This window comes from Nicotiana tomentosiformis, chromosome 4 (genome assembly GCF_000390325.3).
Source record: "Nicotiana tomentosiformis chromosome 4, ASM39032v3, whole genome shotgun sequence".
NCBI lineage: Eukaryota > Viridiplantae > Streptophyta > Magnoliopsida > Solanales > Solanaceae > Nicotiana > Nicotiana tomentosiformis.
In genome coordinates this window covers 4,490,485-4,518,275 of record NC_090815.1, presented here as the reverse complement: position 1 = coordinate 4,518,275, position 27,791 = coordinate 4,490,485, and the positions used below count along the sequence as shown (strand labels likewise).

The 27,791-nt window shown below is 36.9% G+C and overlaps 1 protein-coding gene across 1 annotated transcript; it reads left to right on the top strand.

The window, feature by feature from the left end:
• Positions 1-1,877: 1,877 nt before the first annotated feature.
• Positions 1,878-20,960, top strand: LOC104115258 (insulin-degrading enzyme-like 1, peroxisomal). The gene is made up of 26 exons (XM_009625846.4): positions 1,878-2,130; positions 2,264-2,339; positions 4,228-4,295; positions 4,400-4,491; positions 4,612-4,685; positions 4,778-4,821; positions 5,612-5,663; positions 6,794-6,916; positions 6,993-7,105; positions 7,772-7,934; positions 10,751-10,843; positions 10,998-11,083; positions 11,912-11,998; positions 13,828-13,931; positions 14,058-14,160; positions 14,270-14,365; positions 14,695-14,884; positions 15,082-15,143; positions 15,535-15,639; positions 17,845-18,046; positions 18,123-18,331; positions 18,551-18,675; positions 18,777-18,828; positions 18,927-19,013; positions 20,010-20,132; positions 20,388-20,960. The coding sequence occupies exons 1-26, from the start codon at positions 1,996-1,998 to the stop codon at positions 20,637-20,639; spliced, it is 2,916 nt and encodes a 971-aa protein (XP_009624141.1). The 5' UTR covers positions 1,878-1,995; the 3' UTR covers positions 20,640-20,960.
• The last annotated feature ends 6,831 nt before the right edge of the window (positions 20,961-27,791 follow it).

Genomic DNA, 27,791 nt, shown 5'->3' with positions numbered 1-27,791 from the left:
TTTATGTTTGGAAGTTTGACCGGAGAGTTGACTTTTTGATATCGGGGTCGAATCCAGTTCTGAAAATTTTTATAGGTCCATTATGTCATTTATTACTTGTGTGCAAAATTTGAGGTCAATCATACTTGATTTGATAGGTTTCGGCATCGAATGTAAAAGTTGGAATTTCTTAGTTTAATTAAGTTTGAATTGGGGTATGATTCGTGGTTTTAGCTTTATTTGATGTGTATATATACAGTATGGATCTTTCCTGGGTTGGATTGTCCATATACAGTAGTGAGTAATTAAGTATTTTGAGATTTGTGAGTGCACGAGGTTTTCCACAGAGGTACATCACACACAACATGTACATTGATATGTAGATATAGAGATGTCACATTCCTCATATCATTCAGAATTGATCTAGTTTATTTATACTGAGTTAACTGTTGAACTTGAAAGCATACCTACATTTCTGTAGTGTTATTTCTATATTGGACTGTACCTATGGAGCTCAACACTACTTTCAACCAAAAGGTTAGTCTTGTTACTTATTGAGTACAAAGGGTTGGTTGTACCCATACTATACTTTGTACTTCGTGTGCAGATCCAGGTACTTCCGGACACGGCGGTTGCTAATTTTTGGAAGATTATATGTTGGAAACTATCGAGGTAGTTGCTTGACGTCCGCAGACCTTGACTCTCTTCCCTTCTAGTTATTTATACTGCCCTACATTTTGAGATAGTGTTTGTATTAGTCAGACTATATTATCATTTAGATGCTCATGTACTGAGTGACACCGGCTTTTGGGAGTGTATTCGTATCTGTATGTGTGGGTTTTTCTATTAAAACTTAATATTATATTTTCAAACTTAAAATAAATTGTGGTTTGTTGCGGTTGTCGGCTTGCCTAATATTGAGATAGGCGCCATCACGACATGCGGATTTTGGGTCATGACACCGTCTGACCTTATTGCTTTCTTGGGACCTAGCTCGACATTACCTGTTATTATCTCATCTGTTTTGTTAGATGTACATGTAGAACAACTTTTGCAGGTTCTGAAGGAGTGCAAGACTGCAATTGGCTTGACCATTGCAGACATAAGTTATCCTGGTATAAGTTATTCCACCTAGGAGATGGGATACTTTAATCCCAATTTATAGTATACTATTATACTGGGCTTAATTAATACCTTAAACCAAACATGGGATAAATTTTATCCCAAATTCTATAACACCTTATCCTATCTTATCCCATGAACCAAACGACCCCTAAGTTCACTAACTTGTTATGCGGGGATTATAATATAGCAATTATTTATAAGAAAATTAATAATAAAGTAATTGTTATAAATAAATTACTTATTTTAAAGTGAAATAAGGCAATGACACAATTATCTTTTCCATTTATATGTTAAAAACAAATAAAAGAAAAGTACTTTTAAGAAGAAGCAGAAACAGATTTTAAGAAGCAGAAAAATGTAGTTTCTCTCGAAAAATACTTTTCTAAGAACCATTTTTGAGAAAAGTACGTTTAGAAGTAGTTTTCAAAAAGTTAAGCCAAATACAAATCGATTCTCGTCGAAAGTATTTTTTCAAAAAGCCTACTTTTAGTGGGCATTTGGATATAGGAATTGTAAAATTCTAAAATAAGGGAAAATTTTTTTTTCAAGTGAAAATGGTATTTAGAATTGCGTCTGAATATGAATATAATTTTGGGTTGTTTTTGAAGTTTTGCGGGTGATTTGAATGAAAATTTGGAAAAAAAGTTTTTTCGGAAAAAAGTGAAAATGTTTTGAAAAATTGGGAAAAATTTGTTATGTCCGCTCTTAAAAGGCTTCTCAAAATAATGATATTTTAGATGATTGGTCAAACACGCTATAAGACTAGCAGCATCCCTGATATTCCAAGGCTGCAATTTACATGCTCCTTCCTATAATAACCAAATTCCAAAACTCTATACCAAGGTAATCTCTCTCTCTCTCTCTCACACACACACACACACAGAGCAAATCATGGCAGTTGGAAGAAAGGAAGAAAGTATGGGAGTGGAGATAGTGAAACCGCGAACTGACAAAAGGGATTACAGAAGAATTGTTCTTCAAAATAATCTTGAAATCCTTCTCATCAGTGACCCAGAAACTGATAAAGTATGTTACTTTTATTCATTTTATATTATATTTTTCTATGTTTCTTAAATATGGGTTTAGCTTGAATTTATTTGGTTTCATTAAAAGCGAATTAATTTCATTTTTTATTTGTTTTGGGGGTATTTGTTATCAGTGTGCAGCTTCAATGGATGTGTGTGTTGGTGCTTTTAGCGATCCCGAGGGACTTGAAGGCCTTGCCCATTTTCTTGGTATGATTTATTTATTTGTTTTTGCAAAAAGGTTCAGTCGTTATGTGCTTTATTGGGTCTATTGTTTTGCCTTATTTTTAGCCTTAGGATTGAGTAAATAAGTTGTTGTACTGTAATTTGATTTAATTTTTGAAATACCATTCTGCACTGTAATCTTCACAGCAATAGACTTAGACTTGGTTGAGTTGTAGCGGAGCTAGGAATTTGAGTAAGGGGATATCCAAAAAAAAAATTTAAAAAATATCACACCTGCGATATGAACCTATGTCAAGGGGATTCAATAGTTTATATATATACAAAATTATGTTTTTACCCTTTTTGCACAGTACAATTTTCCGGCGGCGAAGGGGATTCAATTGAACTCCCTTCACCAAAGGTAGCTCCGCCACTGTGGTTGAGGTCTTTGAGGATGGAAATCGGATTTTGAATGCCACAATTTCATTTTCTGTGTCAGTTTCAAGGTTCAGTATTACTAGAGTATGTATTTTGTTCAATAATGGGTAGGGGATCTTTGAGCTGCTAAATTTAGGTTGTAGAAGACTATGTTCCCAATGAAAAATAGTTGAGATACAATGAAATGGTACCAGTAAGTGGAGGAGAACCATGGGGTCTTAGTTTCAAATCTCAACAGAAGAAAAAAAAAACTAGGTGATAAGTTGATTTCTTCCCATTTGCTTAAGCTTTGCTGACAGGGTTACCCGGTACGTGTGCTGGTGCGAGGTAGTTGTACCCGGTGGAAAGGTGATTTCTTCCCATTTGCCTAAACTTTGGTGAGTAGAGTTACCCGATACTTGTTCTAGTGGAAGTTAGCAAGTACCAAGTGGAATAGCTGAGGTGCACAAGCTGGCTCGGAGACCACCGTTACTAAAAAGAAGGAAAATATATGGTACCAGGAAGTGCTATTGCAGAATACTGATGGTTGTTGGTGGATTAGCCACATGTCACATGTGGAGGATCAGTTCTTTGAACCCAGTGTGGTCAAGTAAACCACGATAGTTTCTGATGGCATCTAGGTAGTTGGATGGATTAGATAAGGTCCAATTTATTAATTTAGTTGCAGGCGATTTGGTTTCATTGTGCTTAATCATTGTTAACATTTCTATCATGAAATATTTAGATAATTGTGTGCTGGTGCGAGGTAGTTGTTCAAAAATAGTTAGCGGTAGATGTTGGACTGATGTATCTTGTACCATCTTGGTACCTTTCTAATCAAATCTTACCTTATAAAAAAAATCATTGTAAATATTTCTATCGTTAAAAAAAATATTTCTTAATTCTTGCTCTAACTTTTTTTTTGGGGGGGGGGGGGGGGGGGTCTATTCAATTGTCTCTTCCATGCAGAGACAATTGGACTGATGTATCTTGTAGTTGCCATGTTAGCGGCTGATGTTGGACTGATGTATCTTGTACCATCTTGGTACCTTTCTAATCAAATCTTACCTTATAAAAAAATCATTGTAAATATTTCTATCATTAAAAAAAATATTTCTTAATTCTTGCTCTAACTTTTTTTTGGGGGGTGAGGGTTGGGGGGGTGGGGTGGGGGGTGGAGGGGGGTCTATTCAATTGTCTCTTCCATGCAGACATATGCATATCTATGGACTTGAGAATAGTTTTTCATTTAAGAAAATGGTGAATGATGATGAATTGTGGCAATTGAAGCGAACTTGCAGAATGAATCATCTATATAGAGGATATGTATTAGTAGATTGCTAGGAAGCACTAAAACCTTTTTCTATTGGCTTTAGGAACTGCTAAGCGTGTGCTACTGTGCACCTCTTATCTCTAATTCTTTCCTTAGAGGTTTCTGTTGCTTTCCTTGAATATTTTGTTGTCTAATATGTCTTCTTTTACTTTTTCATTTGGCCTTTTTTCTGTTACATGCCAGAGCATATGTTGTTTTATGCAAGTGAGAAGTATCCTGTAGAGGACAGTTATTCGAAGTACATCACAGAGGTAAACAACTCTGTAATTCTTTCTTTCATAAGTTCCTTCATTGCCTCTGCACATTCAACAAAATAGTCGTATTTTACAAGTCTTTTTTTTTGTTTCTTGATTAGAATGGAGGTAGTACAAATGCTTTTACATCTTCTGAGGACACCAACTACTATTTTGAAGTAAATGCTGATGGTTTTGAAGAAGCATTGGACAGGTTAATTGTTTAATATATATGGCTAAGTGTCATGTCTCATGTTAATATTTTTTTTCGTAAGTGTATCATGTTAGTATTTATAAAGACTCCACGGCTGATTTATTCGGTTTACTTTTCCAGATTTGCCCAGTTCTTTATCAAACCATTGATGTCATCAGATGCTACCACTCGAGAAATTAAAGCTGTTGATTCTGGTTAGTACATGTGTTTTTATGCATATTAATTGATTTGCTAGCTGTACGTGTTCTAAGTAATTCATCATCACATAACTCTTTTGCCAATGCAGAACACCAGAAGAATCTACTCTCTGATGCTTGGAGAATGAACCAGGTATTTGACTTTCTTTTTTGTTTGATTAGGATAAACCATGTATTTGAATTTATCTCCTTTCGTTCTTGGAGAAGGCCTGTCCCATTTACCGTCTAAATAAAAGGAAAAAGAAAGTTATTCAAGAGAGATAGTAATTAGGAGAGGAGTTTTCTCTTTTTTATTGTTTTATATGTTTATTTTTTTGATGGATAAGGACAACGAGCATACAGTGAGATGTTTAGTAAGAAGTTTATTCTAAATCATTCACTAACTTTTGCGCTAAATGAAACTGTCTGATTAAATCAAGATTCTTTTACATAAATTCCAGGAGCATATGTTATGAATAGTCTTAGTTTTCTTTGGCCTGAAAAAGAAAGAAAAAGAAAAAAGAAGACTTCTTAGTTTCCCTCACCAATGTGTTTGACCTTTGTTCCATCACTCAGTTTCCCTTTATGAAGTCCGTAGTGTCATTAGTGGCGTCAAGAAAATGCATATAGAACAAAATACATAGAGTGCAAAAGAGAGGTTGACAGCTCCACTACAATGGGCCTATACTAAGGATAGGTAGTGGTTTGGACTTTCATTTATCTTTTTAAAGCAAATAGTAAGAGTGGCGACTCTTTCAAGTAAATACAGTCTCTCCTTGATATTGAAAAGCTTTAAGGAGTACTACATCTTTTGACAACAATATCGAGAATTTTCATTATCTAGAGATTAGAAGTCTCATAATGCCAAAGTTGTCGGGATTATTTCTTTTGCAACTGTCTTCTTTGGTGAAGAGGTTTTAACTTTCAAATACTATTTTGTGCAGCTACAAAAACATCTAAGTGCGGAAAATTATCCATACCATAAGTTCAGCACAGGTTTGCACATCTTTCAATGATGCATATTCTTAGATTCTATTATGGCTTTTCTTATTAAAAAAGAGGTTCACTTATGGTTTTGGCCTTGTCATGAGTTTTATATTTTTATATTTATACCAGGGTTTACTTGTTCAATGTCTGCTTTGTGATTGTCTACTATGATACATGAAGAAATATGACTAGTTTACTATACATTGAACAAAATCCTGTCAGAAAGTTTCTCCTTCATGAAATAAAACTGCAGTTGTTCTCTCTAAGATGGAGAAAAGCACATCATAATGCCACAGAAGGAGTTGATCACAGTAAACACTGTTAAATAAAGTGAAAAATCAAGATATAGTTTGCTTTGGCTGAAAAAAGAATAAAATATATCTTCAACCATTAGAGTTCCCTTGAAAGCAAATGTTACAGAAAACAGACTAATTTTGGAAGGTGATATATTTCTTCTATTAGTAAAATCAACTTCGCACGGAAGACTTTGAACCATCCTACTAAATCTATCTTTCTAGAGCTTTCTTTGTTTCATATATTCTGAGTTTGTCCCTCGTGGATGTATTTGGCCCCTCATATCTATTCTTCATTTTCCCCCTAATAAGTTATTTTTTCTCATCTAAGAGATTTCAATCCCCGAAGTTTTTCATAGTCCGCAGCTTCAATGATTTTGGTACCTAGACCCTTCAATCCCTTTGGCGCAATCTCTGCAACAGTAACCCTTCCTTTGTATCCTCATCATCATTCTATTGGGAACACTTTGGAGGCCGCTGCTCCATACGTGTTCTTCTTTAGTGTGCAGCCATGCAAGTTCTTTTGCCTTCTTTTTGAACACTTCGAATAGTATCAGCTGATTTTCTGTTCAAGTTGTTTCCTCTTCACCCTTGGACATTTTTTAGTGTCTCAATTATACTTCTTGAATTGCTAGATTTCAGAGTTTAGTCTGTGGATGCCCTTTTAGTTTTCTTTTATAAAATCATTTCCTTGAAATTACTTTTGAGCTAAGCATACTGGAGTTTTTTATATGCTCATATCACAGAAGATTTTTCCGCTAACATAAAAAAATGACCATATTGGCATATTATAGTTTTACTTATCCCAAGAAAAAGAAATGATCACGTCACTCATCATGTGCATAGGCAGCTGGGATACATTAGAAGTGAGGCCAAAAGAAAGAGGCATAGATACAAGACAGGAGCTTCTTAAATTTTATTCAGAAAATTATTCAGCCAACCTCATGCACTTGGTCATCTATTCAAAAGGTATGGATAATTATTTGCAAATACATTACCAGTGGCCCAAATTAACAGCTGCTAAGTCTGTATAATTATACTTCAGATAGTCTTGATAAAGCTGAGCAGCTAGTACGGAGCAAGTTTCAGGATATCCCAAACATTGATCGTAATCAAATTCGTTTTACTGGTCAGCCTTGCACCACGGAACATCTCCAGGTATCCAAGTGACTACGCGCAGATGTTTACCTTTCTTTTCCTTTTTTTACTGGGGTGGTTTTGAACTGGCTTCTATCAATAGAGCTCTTGAAGTCGACAAGTAATCTGTTCATGACGTCTATTGTCTGAATCTACTTGTTCAATGTTTTTAAGATATAACTCATTTTTTACTATCAAAAAGAAAAAAAAAGAAGATATAACTCATTTTTATTGAACTGGAGTGCCAAAACCAAAGCTCTTCCTCAGCTAAATTGGCCTTAATGCTGTTTTGGCATTAATGAAATGCCTTTTACTGATTAAAAACTAAACTTTCTTTTTCTGCTATATTTGGAGTACTATGAGATTCTAATTAGCACGTGGGTGCTCCTTGTAGAGTCTTATTTGTGTACCTCTGTCTTTTGCATATGCCTTGTGTGTGTGTGTGTGTGTTTCTATATATATATATATATATATACTTTAATAAGTTTTACATATTAATTTCCTATTCATTTATAGAAATAGACAAGGTTTTTGATAACATTCAAAATATAACTAAAAATTCAGTAACTTAAATAATTCAGAGATTTGAAGGGCATTTAGCGAGTGCCATGTTCTGCAGATTATCAAACTGAATTTACTGTTTTATTGTCCATTTAGTATTTCTATTTTGTTACGTCTTTTTCTCAGATTCTTGTTCGAGCTGTTCCAATAAAACAAGGTCACAAGTTGAAAATTGTGTGGCCAGTAACCCCAGGCATACGTCACTACAAAGAAGGGCCTAGTAGGTACCTGGGCCACTTGATTGGCCATGAAGGAGAAGGATCGTTGTTTTATATCTTGAAAAAGTTAGGTGAGTTCTCAACTAAAAAAGTTTATCCGCTTTATCTATCCTATTCCTTACCTCATTCATTTCTTGGCTTCAACTCACCCTTCCCCTTTCTTTAAATTTAGAAAGAGAAACGAAAAATTATAGGTAAAAACTTGTTCTGTTCTTTTCTTTTGACTGGAAAAATATTCTAATCATTAGGACTCTGAAACATTACCCCTGAGTGGGAATCTCTTCGGTCCTAGGAAATGCTTACTGTAGGAATTCCTAATATTCTTGACCTGAAATATGGAGGCCAAATTACAATCTTGATAGGGGGACCTTTCTAACAGAGTAGGAACGTTTATGGTTACAAAGAGAGTTTGAAGAATAGGAAGTGGTGGAATGCCTCAAGTCCTGTGCTTCAGACAAAGCACCAGGACCTGATGGCTTCACCATGGGTTTTTTCCAGAAATGCTGGCCAACAGTCAAGGAAGATGTCATGTTGACCCTAAAGAATTTTCACTCTAATGAATACTTTGAGAAGAGTTTAAATGCATCCTATGTGGCTCTTATCCCAAAGAAGAATGAGGCTAGAGAACTTTAAGATTTTAGGCCAATTAGCTTGATTGGAAGTGTTTACAAGATTATAGCCAAAGTCTTAACTGAGAGGCTGAAGACTGTAATTAACAAGCTCATTGGAGGTCATCAAATGGCCTTCATAAAAGGAAGACAAATCATGGATGCTTCTCTTATTGCTAATGAGGTGGTTGACTCTAGACTCAAAAGCAAAATCCTAGGTGTTTTATGCAAACTGGATATAGAGAAGGCCTACGACCATGTCAACTGGAAGTTCCTCCTGAGATTAATGTATGATATGGGCTTTGGAACTAAGTGGATTAACTGGATCCGTTTCTGTCTTAGCACTGTAAAATTCTCTATCTTGATTAATGGCTCACCCCAAGGTTTTTTTTCTTCAGAAAGGGGGTTAAGGCAAGAAAGGGGGTTAAGGCAAGGGGATCCTTTATCCCCCTTTTGTTTCTGATGGCAATGGAAGGGCTGAATCAGATGATCAACACTGCAAAGTCAAATGGCTGGATCAAGGGGTTCAAGGTGTCTAACAGACAAAATTGTAGCCTAGAGATTTCACATCTCCTGTATGCAGACGACTCTATCATTTTCATGGGAACTCAACCAGAAGAGATGCTTTATCTCAGACTGATATTAACAACCTTTGAAGCTGCTGCAGGCTTACATGTTATCTGGGGAAAGAGTAAGCTATATCAGGTAAATGAAGTTCCAAACATACAGAATTTGACTAATATCTTGGAATGTGGAATAGAGAACCTACCTACTAAATATCTAGGCCTTCCTTTGGGCTCCAAAAACAAGTCGCAAGAAATCTGGCAAGGGGTAATTGAAAGGAGTGAAAAAAGACTTTCAAGATGGAAGAGTCAATATTTGTCACTTGGAGGCAGGGTGACTGATGAATAGTGTCTTAGATGCACTGCCTTCCTATGTGATGTCCTTATTCCCAATACCAAGTAAGGTGAGGAAAAAGATTGATTCCCTAAGAAGAAATTTTATATGGCAAGAAAATAGTGAGAAAAAGGCTATTCACCTAGTCAAATGGGATACTCTTTTGTGTTCTAAGTAGGCAGGTTGTTTAGGTATCAGAAACCTAAAGGCGCAGAACAACAATCTCCGGTTATGGAGGTATAATTTGGAGGAAACAACTTTATGAAGAAGGGTGATACAAGAGAAGTATGACCATGGAGTATCTTGGTGCACCAAACCAGTATCATCCCCATATGGAGTCGGTGTATGGAAAACAATTAGGGGACAATGGAGGTTCATTGTTGATCATTCTAGTATCAAGGTTGGAAATGGAAGAAGAGGAATTCAGCTACAAGCTAGGTGTAGTCTTTGTGGCAAAGATGGGGAGTCAGTTTCCCATCTCTTTATACACTGTCCAGTCACTACTCAACTTTGGCATTTCTATCTTAATTTGGCTGGAATCTCATGGACAATGTCCAATAACACTGCATCTCTTCTAAGTAGCTGGAACAATGGAGGTGCAAATATTAAACAGAAAAAATGGTGGAAAGTAGTTCCTGCTTGCATCTGGTGGGTCATATGGAAGGAAAGGAATCCCAGAGTTTTTTAAGATAGGCCTAGCTTAATTATTTTTTGTTATTTCATTTTTGGTGCAAAGAGAGCTATAGGGAGGATGTACATTCTTTACTAGATTTGCTAGAAGAAATGTAATCGAACAGAATAGGCTACGTAGTCTCAGATCTTTTGGGGTTTGAATGTGGCTCACACAATCTCTTGTAAATATTTTACTCTTTTATAAAGTTTGTTACCATTATAAAAAAAAAATAAAGGAATTCCTAATATTCTAATAAGTATGTAGGTTCATCTGCCACTCCGCAAACATAACGACAACCTGTACATTTATAACTTGTTTCATCCTTGAGTTGCTGATATGGTTGTTGCTATATTTGTGCCTACATGCTTATGTCGATGTTAAGCCCTTCATATTTACTATTACAACCAACCATATAATTTAGGACAATTGTGAGAGAATATGCATACAACAGTTCAGGGAGATCATTTTGTCTGATCAATGAATGATAGGATGTGGTGTCCCATATGCCTGAATAATGAAATCAGTGTGTTTGTTAAGATGCTAAAACGCCATACAATTTTGTGACTATAGTTCATTTTGTGGATCTTGCCCTGGCGTTCATTACATGTTATCTTTGTTAATGCTATTATAGTTCTTCAAGTACCTGAAGGTGCTCTTCTCAAACCATTTTAATATTCAGAAAGCTACTTTTATTTGGTTGTTGCCACAGGTTGGGCTACAAGTTTATCTGCTGGGGAATCAGACTGGACCGATGAGTTCTCTTTCTTTAAAGTGGGTATTGATTTGACTGATGCTGGTCAAGGTACTTGTTTTTGTTGAAACTTGAACCTTAGTATGTTACCAAACCCCTATTTGTCCCTCCACTAACAGTAGTTTTTATTGGGTAAAGCTGAAGGTGGAATTTTTCCTAAACTTTATGCGGGATATTGATGTTTATGTCCATTATTTGTTTCCAGAGCATTTTGAAGACATTATGGGTCTGCTATTCAAGTATATTCATCTCCTACAACAGGCCGGTGGCTGCAAATGGATATTTGAAGAGGTAGTGTTAGTTGCATCCTCGTGCATGCCGGTCAATGCCATTATAAGTTTTCATGACTGCATTATATGTCATTTGCATCAATTACGCCAATGACGTGCATTGTTATAGATGATTTAATGAATAGGTTTAATCTACATAATTTAGTGTATATGAATCCTTAATTTGAAGATGTTTTTCTTTGTTGGTTTAAGCTTGTGAAACCAAAGTTCTTAAGATTATGCGTTGTCTCTTTATTTTTTTTGCATGGAAATAGAAAAGATGAACTCCCAGTTCGTACTTTCGACTTTGTACCTGCCATCTAAAGTGAGCTTAGGCCACACCACCACATCTCTATCCTTACTGTCTTTAAATTTATGCAAAGTTCTTAAAATTTCACGAACCAGAATTGTCTCAGTTAGATTTCTAAAGAGAAGGAAGAGTTTCTTATTCTAAAATGGAGGGTTAGTAACGGGTTGGTCCCGAAAAGGAATACTGTTACATTACATCTACACTATTCCGCATGTTATCTATGTGGTTAGGATCCCTATCAGATCATCCTGCATTGTCCTTCTTGTTCATTTACCCATTTTAGCATGATAGATTGCATAAATCAATGATTGACGGAAAAATTAGAGATTATGCTCTCTAACACAGTAACACTTCATCTCTTCTCCAATCTTGCTTTTGTAAATTTCCATTGTTAGTCTTGGCACTTAATATGACCAGGTTTTTTCCTGGCCTTCTTTTTCTTGTTGTGTCTTAGTAATTATTGCTCTTAATGATCTTATGTCTTTTTTAATCTGTTATTATTTATTCTAATTAATTGTGCGTTAAAATTTGTCTATTAAGCTTTCAGCTATTTGTGAGACCGCCTTCCATTATCAAGACAAGATTCGACCAAGTGATTACGTGGTTAATGTTGCAATGAATATGCAGGTATTTTTTAACATCTGTTCCTATTTTTATTTTAATTAATTTATCTACACCAAGTATATTTATTCGATTGAGACAAAAGGGGAAAAAAACTACATGCAGTTTAAATTCCCATATTTATTTTTTGATCAGATAAAGTTCCCATATATTTTAAGACTAGCGGTGATGTGCCCATGCTGAGCATGGGCCCAAGTGCAATTTGTAACAGCTTAATACTTTGCATACAAATAACTTTTTGGCAACTACCCGGAAGTGTGATTAGAGGGAAAAAAGATAAATTTAATGCCTATTATAGTCCCAGATTCTTATACAGTTGCTAATATATCGTCACTTATGTATGTTGTAGCTAGTTAATTAATTTCATAGCAGACATTTGGAGTAATATGTATCACAACTCAATTCAGAGTACTTTGGAACTGACATCTAACGTCAAATGATAAAAGAATGAAAGCCACAAATACATAGAACCCAATATATACATAATCTGTTTCGTCAAGAATTCACCTTATGCGTGCACATTTCTAAATATGCTAACTGTAATTCAATGGAGCACAGGATCATGATGTATTTGCACTTAATTAGCTTCTCCATTTACTATCTATTTATACAATCACATTATCATTCATGCGATTTTACCAAGTAGAAAATACGAAAAGCAAGTGAAAAGTCCACTCTAAGTAATACTAATATACAGTGTAATACAATAAAATTAATTTTGTTATCTGTTGTCTTTCATTTAAAATGTAACTATGATAAATTATTGAAAAATCTATTGAGCTTTATGTACATTAGTATCATTCAATGTTTTCTAACTATAACCCGAATATGGAGTATCCTACCATTTTGAAAACTAATTATGTCTCAATGAAACAATGTAATCAATGTCTTATTCTTTCCTACTTTTTTTTTCCTTCAAGAATTCTATCTTGAAATTTGTTTTTTATTTTAAAATTTGGTTAAAACATCAAATAAAATAAATTTTTGCTTTTTTTTCAAAACACACCTTCAGCAAAACTAAAAATTTGTTTGTATTAATAAAATTATGTTGGTGCTAAGAATTTTCCGTAAGTCATTAATGTGTTGCAAGTACCCGCACACAAGTTCTATGGATAGCATGTACTCCTGAATATGGGGGGCCCAATGGAAATTAAATCATAAGGTAGCTTTTATACAAAGTCCCCCATCTGATCAGAAGGAGATTACACGTGTTGACAGTCCTGCACACATGGCAGTTTGTCTGTAAAATAAAAGTGACAGCACAGTAAATTACATATAAACGCTAATAAAGGAAGCTACAACAAACCATGTGGACCAGTGAGAAAGCACCACCTGGAGCAGGACGACCCCAAGCTCCTCAAAGTGTCCCTTATTTATTTTAAGATACTTTTATTATCTTTGAATTGGTTGATTTAATGTGGATTAGATTTTGGATTGAATTGGCAGTTAGAGTTACTCTTTGATTGTTGGAGTTATTAGTAGTTTGTTGCTGAAGGCAGACCATCATAATGGGTAAACGTTTGGCAAAGGAACTCTAAAGTCATCTAGAGACAACTACCAGATGTGTTTTGTGTGCAGGAAATTTTCCATGGAAAATATTTTCCTGGACAATAAGTGTGAAAATCACTTATTTTCCAGTTTTTGGTTGGGCAGTGAAAAATATTTTTTTGAAACGTTTTTTAGCTTTATATACACGTGTCATTTAAATTATACCTGGATAACAGTAATCAATGGTTGTTAAGTTATTCAGTTTTGACTTGGGAAGTTTTGGTAGAATACTGACATTAAAAGATGAATACCTGAACAACCTAATAAATTGTGACGTTACTTGCCAGCACTACCCTCCAGAAGATTGGTTGGTGGGATCCTCTTTGCCTTCAAAGTTTAATCCTAGCATCATTCAGTCTTTCTTGAATGAACTCAATCCAGACAATGTCAGGTTAGCTACTGTTGCCCAAAGAGTTAGCCTGCATATAATTTAAGTTCCCAGTTTGCACAGTTTTTTTATGGAAAATCTGAGAGTGGAAGGTATATAAAGACCTCACTGAAATTTGGTTCTGAACAGAATCTTCTGGGAGTCAACAAAGTTTGAGGGTAATACTAGCATGACCGAGCCATGGTATGGAACTGCGTATTCTATAGAGAAAGTTAGTGGTGCCACTATCCAGGTTTGATGACAGCACTCTCACATTAAATAAGTCTTGGATTGCTATATTTTTATTACAGAGACAAATAGTTCTCTGTGAACATTTGCTGATATGACAATTACTTTTGCAGCACTGGATGGAGCAAGCCCCCAGTGAAGAGCTGCATCTCCCTGCTCCCAATGTGTTCATACCAACTGATTTATCACTTAAGCCTGTCTTTGAGAAGGTGCTAACTTGGAACTTATTTATTACTCCATCCATTTCATTTTATATGACATTCTTTCCTTTTCAGTCTGTTCCAAAAGAGTGATACCTTTTTATGTGACAACTCTTTAACTTTAAACCTTCCATTTTACCTTTAATAACATTTTCTAATAGCTATAGAAATGTCATGACATGGTAAAACCACAAGTTCTAGCTGTACTTTAAATATGGGGAAAAGTTTTTTTTTTCTTTTTTAAACTCCATTCCCGATTAAAGACCGTCATGTTAAGTAGAACATAGGGAGTATAATTTTGATGTCTTGGCTTTTCTTATATGTTACTTGTCAAACAGACAAAAGTTCCAGTACTGCTGCGGAAGTCACCTTATTCAAGGTTATGGTATAAGCCGGATACAGCATTTTCATCTCCAAAAGCCTATGTTATGATCGATTTTAGTTGCCCGTACTGTGGACATTCTCCAGAAGCTGAGGTTCTTACTGAGATCTTTACACGTCTATTGATGGATTACTTGAATGAATACGGTATGTCTGCAAGATTATTGACTAGTTATGCACTGCAGGACAACTCTTCTACTATTACTCTGTACTTAACCTTTTCGTGTTAATATATTTTTCAGTAACTTCTTCATGTCATCAATATATTATTTGCAATGTCAATTTTGCTCTTTTTCTCCGTAAGGTATAACACTTCTGTAAATCTCTCCTTTTGTTTCTTTCAGCTTATGATGCACAAGTCGCTGGTCTTTATTATTGTATAAACAAAACAAACAATGGTTTTCAGGTGATCATCTTGTTTCCTGTCTCTATGTGTACAAACTTTTGAAGACCGTTGTTTATCTTGATTGTTTTGTGGGTGTCTAACCTTTTTCTTTTTTCAAGTTTAGTTCTTCCATGCATAAATTGAATGCTTGCTACATCCATTAAACCCATATTTTTTGCTTTCCTAAACTTCTTTCGTGCTGGCCCAAAGATAGTTAATCTTTTGATGCCGTGAAAACATGAACTATCTGCTTCATCTTGTCTTCTCGAAGTGAACTGGTAGTGCTACTTGATTGTCTGTTGAGCTTCTTGCATTTGCTGTGGCGTTTTACTACTTCTTAAAGTTAGACCTGAATATGATACTATCTATTTTCGCTTCATTTGTTCCCCCTCTCATCCTCTCTTTTCTGCAGTTGACATTATTTGGATACAACGACAAGTTAAGAGTCTTACTGGAAGCAGTTGTTGAAAAAATTGCAAAATTTGAAGTAAAACCGGACAGGTTCTCTGTGATCAAGGTGAGCGTCAGCAATTTTTTTCTGCTTATCCACATCATCTGCAAGAATGCATTACTCTTCAAGCCAAATTATTACTCTGTGGCAGTTGGCTTTAACATAATGGATCCTAGTATGCCGTAGTCTAGGCTAGATGAACAATGATAACTTAAGCGAAGAATGTAAGAAAATTCTGAAGATCCATTTTGTCAACATAGTTTTTCCGCCGTTCACAGCTAAAAATTCTGAATCATTTCCTCATGTAATCAATAGCAAAGTTCTTCATATCCAGTTCCCCATTTCACTTACTTTTTCTCTTATCAAATCCTCTCTCTTGTGTCAAAGTGTTGTTAGAGTTGCAGTCGGGCACTTATCACTTCATTCAGTGTTTTTAAAGAGAATTTATTGTCAAATTATTGGTTTATTTGCATCTATCTTGTCTGCTTTTTGGTACTATTGGGTGCATCAACGTGCCTGCCAGTTATCTCTACCTTCAATTTAAATTGGTCTTCATTGTACCATACATACTAATGAATCGCGATTATTTATATTTGACGTATCACTCTGAAGTTTTTCAGTCACCTTATACAAGAGAATGTTGTGTTATATGATCAATGGCTTCTTATCCCGCTGCTTAATATGTTCTCACGACGTTATAAATGACATAACACCTGCTACCGTGCGGACTTGTAAATTGTCTTGTTCCATGTATGCACTAGTATATATTTGAATGCACGCACACACATATACTAGCATGATCAAAACTAAAGTCAGATTGCCTAAATGGATCAGTAAGGAGTATAAGAAATCAGCTGCACAAATAAAAAAAAGTTTATCATGAAAAGAGTCTCATTAAATAATAAATAGTTGAATGGCAACCTTATCATATTCTCCTTTTATTTTTAAGATCTCTGTCCCAGAAATGAATGACGTACTTTTGACCTGTTAACTTGTTTGAATAGATTATTATGTTGAACTTGCTAGACAAGTGTTCAAAATAATACTTTGAAATATAATAAGGTGGAACAATTAGTAAAAACGTGTCACCTCAAGCTTGAAATAATGTAATCTATATTTCTTATAATTGTTAGAGACAAAATTTTGCCATTTTAGGAAAGGGCTCATCTTTGCCTGGATGAGCCAAAAGAGGGAAGTAGGTCATTGTTTTTGAGATTGAAGGATCAGTAAGGAGTATAAGAAATCAGCTGTACAAATAAAAAAAGTTTATCATGAAAAGAGTCTCATTTAATAATAAATAGTTGAATGAAAACCTTATAATATTCTCCTTTTATTTTTAAGATCTCTGTCCCAGAAATGAATGACGTACTTTTGACCTGTTAACTTGTTTGAATAGATTATTTTTTTTTGATTTGCACCGGGTGTCCGAGTCTCTTTGAGCCCCGACTAATCCCGGGGGTGCACAGGCCCTCGGCAAGGAGTTTCCCGCAAGTGCACCACAGTTAATTCAGGTTTTTACCCGGTCCGATGGCCCTCAGAAATTGTTTGCACCCAGTGGGTTTCGAACTTGAGACCTTGAAAGGGAGCAAACCCCAAGGCTCAAGTCAATTGCCACCAGACCAACCCCTGAGGGTTTTGAATAGATTATTATGTTGAACTTGCTAGACAAGTGTTCAAAATAATACTTTGAAATTTAATAAGGTGGAACAATTAGTAAAAACGTGTTACCTCAAGCTTGAAATAATGTAATCTATATTTCTTATAATTGTTAGAGACAAAATTTTGCCATTTTAGGAAAGAGCTCATCTTTACCTGGATGAGCCAAAAGAGGGAAGTAGGTCATTGTTTTTGAGATTGAAGGAGTAACATACAAATTGCTCGATGTAACGCCAGTATTTTCTTTCTTTTTGTACCTTCACTTTTTCTTGTGATTATGTCGTGCAGTGTTAATTCAAAAGAAACAAATAGGAGATTATACGAGTCACTTTTCTATTTTTGGGTCCTTTTACGTGAATTCGCTTTTGGTCATCTAGATGTGAGAAGTTTTGGTCACCATTACCTGCGATGTTGGTTTTTCTGTTCTCTCTAGGTTGTATAATTTGATAATAGGTAGGATGTTGCCAGCCTTTCAGATTTTCTATTGTTCAGGGTCCTTATTTACTCATGAATTTTACTATTTGTCTTTATTTCTTCCTCCTTAATCTCTTTCTATTTTCTAATCAAGAGCATCAACATTATTTGCTTCTTGTTGATCTCTTTTTTTATTTATAGGAATTAGTGACAAAGCAATTTCAGAATTACAAGTTCCAACAGCCATATCAGCAGGCTATGTATTACTGCTCATTACTGCTGCAAGCAAACACATGGCCTTGGACTGATGAACTTGAAGTTCTTCCACATCTTAAAGCGGACGATCTGGTTAAATTCTATCCACTTTTGCTGGCAAGGTCCTTTCTAGAGTGCTATGTAGCAGGTAACTTTTCTCAATGACTGTTTAAGTTATTTTCATTCTGTATCTCTTAACTTGTGAATTTCACTGCTCTTCTCAGGAAATGTTGGACAAGCTGAAGCAGAGTCCATGACGCAACTTGTTGAGGATGTGTTCTTCAAAGGTCCGCAGCCAATATCCAAGCCTCTATTTGCATCTCAGCATCTGACAAACAGAGTGGTTAATCTTGAAAGAGGTGTAAATTACTTCTATGCTGCAGAGGGCCTAAATCCAAATGATGAAAATTCTTCCCTCCTTCATTATATTCAGGTACATCTTAGGTTAATGCAATGTGCATGGAATGAGAGGCTATTCCTCATATGTACATAAGCCCGTAAAGACTTTACCAATTGTTCTGCAAGATTTTTGGTACAAATGGTTATTCTTTTCTAAATGGAAAAGAACCATGTCCAATGCATTATTAATGAATTGTATTATCAACCTTTTCCTGGTTCTTTGCTTCTTAAACAATTTTGCTTGAGTTTCCAGGTGCATCAGGATGATTTTACACTGAATGTCAAACTCCAGCTTTTTGCTCTCATAGCAAAGCAGCCAGCCTTCCACCAGCTTAGATCAGTTGAGCAACTTGGTTATATCACCGTCCTCATGCAGAGGTATATAATGTTTTTATTACTGAATACTGTTCGGCAAGTTGTTTGCTGTTCATCTTTAAAGGTTCTATTTTACCTAAACTTAACTACAACTCTCTTTCTAGGAGTGACTCTGGTGTTCATGGGGTGCAGTTTATCATTCAGTCAACTGCAAAGGTAAGGGGTTTTATTATAGATACTGTCGCATGAAATGAGATCAGGCATTTTGCTTCTCTTGAGTATGGCTTATGATCAATCTACTGGCTGTTTGGCAGGATCCCAAATACGTTGACTCAAGAGTGGAGTTATTTCTGAAGATGTTTGAGAGCAAACTTTATGAGATGACTAGTGATGAATTCAAGGTGAGCTTAGTAACACTTTTTACTTTTTTTTCCAATGAAAAGAACTTGTAGCAACTGATTCAGTACAAGTATTCTCAGGAAGATCCAGTAATCTGTCTGTCACTCGTTTAGACTATGTTCTTAAGGATAATCCTTATCCACAAAGTTGACAACTTCATTGGCTCCTTCATTTGACTTGGCGCCACGTCGCTTGACACGTGGTACTAACTTGGGCCTTTTGGATAAGATGACATCCAGTAGACCTTGGATTAATAGCCCAATTAAATGGGCTAACCCTATGAAATAGGACTGTCTTAAATCAATATATAATGACATAAATAATTAATCTAATTATATTACCCAACAATATTTACTTGGACTAATATGATTTGAATTTAGGACATAATCCAAATTCCTTTTGTATTTTAATCCATTCAAATTTAAATGTCTTCTATTACAAAGTGTCTTTTAAGTTGGATATTGTCCCATGTTGACAATATCTTATGTGTAATGTGTTTGATGCCTATAAATAAGTGTAACTTGTATTCTTCAAATCATCATGTTATCGTTACATCATTTCTCTTCTCTAAATCCTCGCATAGTTTTTTTTTTTTGGTTCAACAATTACTGATAGAGGAGATGTTTCTGGACATAGCAGGGAAAGTTCGAAACCATAGTTCTCAATTTTATGGAGTCTTATTTAATTTACCTATGTAGTGAACCTCGCTTTTTTCCCTGTTTTTATTGTCAGTAAATATGTCCGTAGCTGTTAAGTCATATAACTTTCAAGTCGTATCTTTTTCTGTACTGTTTTTTAGTTTTGACATTCAACTAAAACATTCCCGATTGTGTACCTAGCTAGCTACGGTTGCTTATTAATCAACAGAATACAATACAATGTAGGTTTTGTCAAAGTATCATGTCTGCAGTACATACTGCGTTAATATTTTTTGTATTATACATCGGTAATTTTCCAGTATAGCTTTCTTGTCCCTAACTTTTATCCGTTTATGACAGAGTAACGTGAATGCACTTATTGATATGAAGCTTGAGAAACACAAGAATTTACGGGAGGAATCTCGATTTTACTGGAGGGAGATTTCAGATGCAACCCTCAAGTTTGATAGAAGAGAACGTGAGGTATGATGATTATTATTGTCCGTCAAGCGACTTTCATTTCATGAGCCAAGTAATAATATTCCTATCTCCTTAATTTTGCTTTTGCACAAAATGAAACTGAAAACGGTCAAACCTGTCCAAGTTCTAAATGATACGACCCTATTTGTTGCTGAAAAATATCTTCTGCAATATCATGAGAGCTGAAAGAAATTGAGAACATTCCGATAATCATAGGGAAAAATCTATCTAATCATTTTAGTAATATTGGTGAAACAGATTGAAGCACTAAAGCAACTGACGCAAAAGGAGCTGACTGATTTCTTCGACGAATATATAAGGGCTGGTGTACCTCGGAAGAAGGCTTTAAGTGTCAGAGTCTATGGGAGCTCACATTCTTCTCAATTTCAAGAACATAAGAACGAGCAGATCGAACCAAATGCAGTTCAAATAGAAGACATATTTAGCTTTAGACGATCTCGACCTCTTTTTGGTTCATTTAAAGGAGGCTTTGGTCATGTGAGATTGTAAGAGGGTAAACATAGCAGCTTTGGATGCTATATATGGTCAAGAGAAGCCTCTCGAATGGAGTTGATATGTTGCGTTAGCGAGTCCATCAAAGAGCAGTTGATCTGCAAAATAGTTCTCATATTTAGTTGTGTCAATTGCTCAACTGATTTGATGATGGATTGCTTAGAGATTTGGACAAGTAAATGTACTCATTGTAACATTAATACTATTTTGATTGTTGAATAAGTTGTATTAGAAGACAATAAGAGGCATGTATGAAACCTGAAAGGGTAAATATTCATTCATGGTTTTTATAGGAAGAATAAACTGCATTAAACTTTAGTTTGTTTTGTTACTTATATTTTCTTATTTTACTAGTGTATTAGGCCCCTTTGGATTACCAAATATGGTACTAAAAGAATAAGGTCTTTTTGATTATGAAGCGATAGACGATTGTCATACTTTTGCTCTTTAGAGATTTATCTATCGGGTTTGTAGAGTTGAATATATGCCAATTGGGTAGACTTCGATGAATATAATTGAATAGCAGACTCAAAATGCTCTGGAAATATATAATGGACATAAACATCAATATCCCACATAAAGTTCAGGAAAACCCCCAAATGTTTTCCTAAATCTGTTCTAAATGATCTCAAATTTCAAACAAAGTTTTTAAATACCAACACAAACAATCCTTTTAAGTCCTTGTTTATTTCAGCAAATATTAATACATAGTTAATTGAATGATACATTCACTATTTAATCAACAATACAAACAACTGGACATTGTTGATCACAACTCTTTTGTGTAATAAAGGAGCATCTTTTTTTTGGGGGTGGGGAGGAAACGGAATTGAAACCCTTGTATTTTATAAAGAGAATTTTCATAAAAGTTATCTGCAATTTTACTAACATAGATACTCTGCAATTTTACTAGTTTGAATTTTCATTTTACTGATTCACAATTTGAAGTTAGTGTGTGGGCAGAGTGCCACTACAGTTACTGTTACTATATGACGATGCAGTGCAAACTTAGCGGTCTTTTAGGATTACGGGGACAGGCGAATGTCAAAGTCCGAAAGGTATGAGCAGTTTCCACTCTGCTCGTACTGAATACGGGTAATTCCCCGCCACTTACCCAACATTTTAATAGAGGGACAGCCAGCGTTGAGGCCATTGGACCAATAAACAATAGGCACACGTAGCTTGAAATACGGAGTACACAATTATTAGGAACAAGAAATAGCTAATCTTTATTGGTTTCTTCAAACTTCTTATTACACTGCAATCCTGGTTACTTAAATCTGTTTGACTAATAAAGATGGAGATGTCAAAAATGTCACTTCTCTTGTCTATACTCCCATGAAATTTCTCACCAGACTACATATTCATGTGCTTTTTGAAGCATTCATCCGAATCCTTCAATACAGTTCGATTTGCGCCATAAAATTAGTGTTAGGAAGGCTACTAAACATGTTCTCTCTGCTTTCATTTTCATTTTCAACAATTCACCAAAAGTTTCCATATAAGAAAGTCTGCAAGATTTTGGTGAGGCTCAACTGAACTGATGACATTCCATATGTCGGGGATATAGCAGATATGCTCTAGATCCAATCTCATACTTGATAATTTGAACATATTTTTGTGAACGTTATTTAATATAAATATATATGGCATCTGATATTCTTTTATCATAGTTATTATTATTCTTTTATCATATTTGATATAATTTGATATTCTTTTATCGCCGTCGGTCGAGAACTCTATTGTGAAACCCCACTCAACAACCTAGGACACTCTCTCTAAATGATCAAATTCTCTGCACTCAAAACAACCCTTCCTCTAACGGAACTGCTGCTCCTGATAATCCGAGGGATGACCTGCAGAAGCCTGTGCGGACGAGGCATGATGAGAACTCTGCGCTGGTAGTGCACTGAATGAAGATTGGCCTGAGTGAGCACTGTAAGAACCATGGCTAGCTGATGCACTACGATGAGCTGAACAACCCGTCTGAGCATGTCTGTAAGAATGATCCCTACCACAGTGAAACTGACCCTCTGAAGGAATACCACTGTAATCACCCGAACCACGAGGCCTCTCAGCCTCTCTCTCTCCACGTTCCTGGCTACGAACCATCTCTATCTGCCGAGCAATGTCCACTACCTCATCAAAAGTAGCACCGGATACTCTCTCCCTAGTCATAAGTAATCGCAGATGATATGTGAGGCCATCAATGAACCTCTTAATCCTCTCCCTATCAGTGGGAACCAACCAGACTGCGTGACGAGCCAACTCAGAAAATCTCATCTCGTACCGCGTCACAGACATATCACCCTAGCGAAGCTGCTCAAACTGTCTGCGCAGCTCTTCTCTGCGGGACTGAAGTACGAACTTCTCCAAAAAGACCACGGAGAACTGATGCCAAGTAAGGGGTGCTGCGCCAACAGGCCTACGTCTCTCATAAGTCTCCCACCATCTGAGTGCAGACCCAGAAAACTGAAAAGTAGTGAATGAGACCCCACTGGTCTCCAGAATATCCGCTGTCTGAAGCATCCGTTGACACCTATCCAGAAAATCCTGAGTATCCTCTGACTCAGTACTACTAAATGGTGGAGGTCGAAGCCTCTTAAATCTCTCAAGTCTCCTCTGCTCATCATCTGCCATAACAGGAACTACCGGGGCCTGAGTAGCTACAACCGGCTGAGCTGGTAGTGCCCCCGGTATCTGAAGTCCCTGTACTACCTGGTCTGGAGTACGGGCAACGGGGATATGAGTACCTCCCCCAACCTGAGAAGTGGCAGGTGCGGCCTGAGCCGAAACCACCTGATCAAGGCAAGTGTAGGCTGCCAATATCTGGGCCAAAGTCTCCTGAATGCCTGCAATCTCAATGGGCATAGCTGGTGCCTGAGCTGATCCTGTCGGCTTAACTACATTTGGAATCTTCTCCTATGCTGGAACAACATGTGGTACTACAACTGCTATTCCAACTATGGTACGAGTTACACCTCTACCTCGGCCCCGACCTCTACCATGGCCCCGACCTATTGCGGCCCTAACTGGTGGCTGACCGTCCGATCCGGTAGTACGTGTCCTCACCATCTATGAGAGAATAGAATAGCAAAAATATAGTTTCCAGAATCAACAAATTCGCACGACAAAATACAAGAAAGTGAAATTTTCCTAAGGGTTTTGCAGCCTCTCGAAGATAAGTAAAAACGTCTCCGTACCGATCCGCAAGACTCTACTAAACTTGCTCATGACTCGTGAGACCTATGTAACCTAGGCTCTAATACTAACTTGTCACGACCCAAAATCCCACCCGTCGTGATGGTGCCTATCTCAATACTAGGCAAGCCGAAAATCTCAATAAACCACAATTTCTCTTAATATTGAAAATATAATATTTAAATACAATACAAACACTCCCCAAAACCTAGTGTCACTGAGTACATGAGCATCTAATATGAATACAAGTCTGGAAAATATAGTCTATAATAGTCTGAGACCAAATACAGTGAACAAAGAAATTAAGAAGGAGAGACAAGGTCTGCAAAACATGGCAACTACCTCAAAATCTCCTGAAAATCAACCCCGTGAAAGGATCAACACCCGCTATGTCCGGAAACACCTGGATCTACACACGAAGTGCAGGGTGTACTGTGAGCACAACCAACTCAGCAAGTAACAATAATAAATAAGGAACTGAAGATAGTAACGAGCTACACAGTTATGGTTCATTTCCAGTAATTCCAGCAAAGAATAGACATGCTATCAAAACTGGCAGTTTAATGTCAAATCAATTTTTATACAGTTCGTGTTCATGTAATCCGTATATCAACAATCTTTCAGAGATTTCACAACAAATACAGATAACAACTAAGTGCAATAACAAATGGAAATCAAGTACAACCTCTTAGGACAACAACCACTCACTGGGTTCCCAGCCCTCATCACTCACTCTCAATGGGTACCCACGCTCACTGGATGTGTACAGACTCCGGAGGGGCTACTACAACCCAAGCGCTATAATCTGCACGGACAACTCACGTGTTGCACGGACAACTCACGTGCCATAATATAAATATCTGGATCCGCACGGACAACTCACGTGCTATAGTATAATATAAGGATCCGCACGGCCAACTCACGTGCTATAGTATAATATAAGGATCCGCACAGTCAACTCACGTGCTATAGTATAATATAAGGATCTGCACGGCCAACTCACGTGCTGCATGGACAACTCACATGTTATAGTATCAATATCTCAAAATCAGGCCCTCGGCCTTACTCAGTCATAAATATCTCCAGTCTCCCGGGCTCTCAAAAATCATGAAATCAGCCCAAACAACAATGATATGATGTATCAATAATAATAACAGAGACTGAGATAAAATGTGCAAGTAAAAACTGAGACTAAGTACATTTAGCAGGCAATTCAAAGAGTACGCGACCTCTGGGAGTCCCAACAGTACTATCACATAGCCTAAGCATGATTTCTAACATGATTTACAGTTAAATTTTATCAACACATAGAGAGCATATAGCTAACAACAAATTATTCAACTTTACAGTTTCCCGGGACGGACCAAGTCACAATCCCCTCGGTGCGCGCCTACACGCCCGTCACCTAACATGTGCGTCACCTCCAAAATAATCGCATGATACCAAAAATCCGGGGTTTCATACCCTCAGGACCAGATTTAAAACTGTTACTTACATCAAGCCGTGAAATTCTTATTCTGCAATGTCTTTTCCTCATGAATTGGTCTCCAAACGCCTCGAATCTGGTCATAAATAATTTGTTTCCGTAAATAAAATTCAGTGGAATTAATTCCATAAGAAAATAATGATTTTTCATCAAAATCCGAAAATTAGCTCAAACATTGCCCGTGGGGCCCACGTCTCAAAACTCGACAAAGGTTACAAAATCCGGAAGCTCATTCAACCACGAGTCTAACCATACCAATTTTACCAAAATCTGACCCCAACTCGACCCTCAAATCTTCAATTTAAACCAAGAGGGTTTTCAAACTTTCCCAACTCAATTCACCAATTAAATGATAAAAACGACCATGGATTTGGGTAATTTAACCAATATTGAGTTAAGAACACTTACCCCGTTGTTTCCTCTTAAAATCACCCAAATATCGCCTCAATCCGAGCTCCAAATAACTTAAACTCACTGCCCAGGCTTTTCTTCTTCGTGAATGCGGTCAGCGCCTCGCATTCGCGAAGCACAAAATAGCTCCCGTCCAAATTCCTCCTTCGCGAACATGACATCACCCTCGCGTTCGCGAAGCACAAAATGCCTTTGCCTCAATGCCTTCTACGTGAACGCGTTCAACCCATTGCGAACGCGATGCTTCATTCCCCCTCCCTACGCGAACGCGACACCCCCTCACTACGCGAATGTGAAGAGCAAATATTGCCAGCCTCTCAGTTGCTCTTCGCGAACGCGAGGCTCCACTCGCGAACGCGATGAAGGAAACCAGATGATGCATCAGAAAATTTCCAGCAGAGTTCCAAGTCCAAAATCCAACCCGTTAACCATCCGAAACTCACCCGAGCCCCTCGGGACCTCAACCAAATATACCAATAAGTTCTAAAACATCATACGAACTTAGTCGATCCCTCAAATAACCTAAAACAACGCTAAAACCATGAATTACACCCAATTCAAGCCTAGTGAACTTTGAAATTTCTAATTTCTATAAACGACTTCGGAACCTATCAAATCACGTCTGATTGACCTCAAATTTTGCATACAAGTCATAAATGACATAACAGAGGTATTCCAATTTTCAGAATCGGATTCCTACCCCGATATCAAAAAGTCAACCACCCGGTCAAGCTTTTAAAAAAATTAAACTTTTGGCATTTCAAGCCTAATTCCTCTACGGACTTCCAAATAATATTCCGGACACGCTCCTAGGCCCAAAATTACCATACGGAGCTATTGGAATCATCAAAATTCAAATCCGAGGTCATTTACACATAGGTCCATATCCGGTCTACTTTTCTAACTTAAATTTTTAATTATGAGACTAAGTATCTCATTTCACTCCGAGTTCCTTCCAGAGTCGAACCAACTAACCCGATAAGTCATAAATTAATTGCAAGACTTAAATTGAGCAGTAAATGGGGGAACGAGTTTATAATATTCAAAATGACCGGCCGGGTCGTTACATTCTCCCCCTCTTAAACAAACGTTTGTCCTCGAACGGGTTTAGAATAATACCCTGAGTCTCAAATAAGTGTGGATATTTGTTCCACATCTCCTGCTCAGTCTCCTAAGTAGCTTCTTCGACTGGCTGGCCTTTCTACCGCACCTTCACTAATGTTATGCTCTTTGACCTCAGCTTTCGAACCTGCCGGTCTAAAATAGCCACCGGCTCCACATCATAAGTCAAATTACCGTTCAACTGTACTGTACTGAAATCCAGAATGTGAGATGGATCCTCGACATACTTTCAGAGCATGGATACATGGAACACTGGATGAACACCTGATAGACTAGGTGGCAAAGCAAGTTCATAAGCCACCTCCCCAATTTTCTTAAGTATCTCAAAAGCCCTAATATATCGAGGGCTCAACTTGACCTTTTTCCCGAACCTCAACACACCTTTAATGGGTGAAATCTTGAGCAGAACCTTCTCCCCAACCATGTGAACAACATCACGAACCTTCCTGTCGGTATAACTCTTCTGTCTAGACTGTGCCGTGCGAAGCCATTCCTAAATCACTTTGACCTTCTCTAAAGAATCCTGAACCAAGTTAGTACCCAATAGCCTAACCTCACCCAGCTCAAACCAACCCACCGGAGACCGACACCGTCTCCATATAAAGCTTTATACGGAGCCATCTGAATGCTTGACTGGTAGTTATTATTGTAAGCAAACTCTACGAGTGGCAGAAATTGATCCCATGAACCCCCAAAGTCAATGACACAAGTGCGTAGCATATCCTCCAATATCTGAATAGTGCGCTCGGACTATTCGTCCATCTGATGGTGAAATGCTGTACTCAACTGAACCTGTGTGCCCAATTCTTGCTCCACTGCCCTCCAAAACTGTGAGGTAAACTGCGTACCCCGATCTGAAATAATGGACACCGGTACATCGTGTAGGCGAAAAATCTCACGAATATAAATCCCAACCAACCGCTTCGAAT

What these genes read in the sequence shown, in the direction of transcription:
- LOC104115258 (XM_009625846.4), top strand. Translation starts at nt 1,996, where the DNA reads ATGGCAGTTGGAAGAAAGGAAGAAAGTATGGGAGTGGAGATAGTGAAA. An exon ending in ATGCTTGGAGAATGAACCAG is followed by an intron (nt 4,822 to 5,611) that starts GTATTTGACTTT and finishes TATTTTGTGCAG; the next exon opens with CTACAAAAACATCTAAGTGC. An exon ending in TTGATAGAAGAGAACGTGAG is followed by an intron (nt 20,133 to 20,387) that starts GTATGATGATTA and finishes TTGGTGAAACAG; the next exon opens with ATTGAAGCACTAAAGCAACT.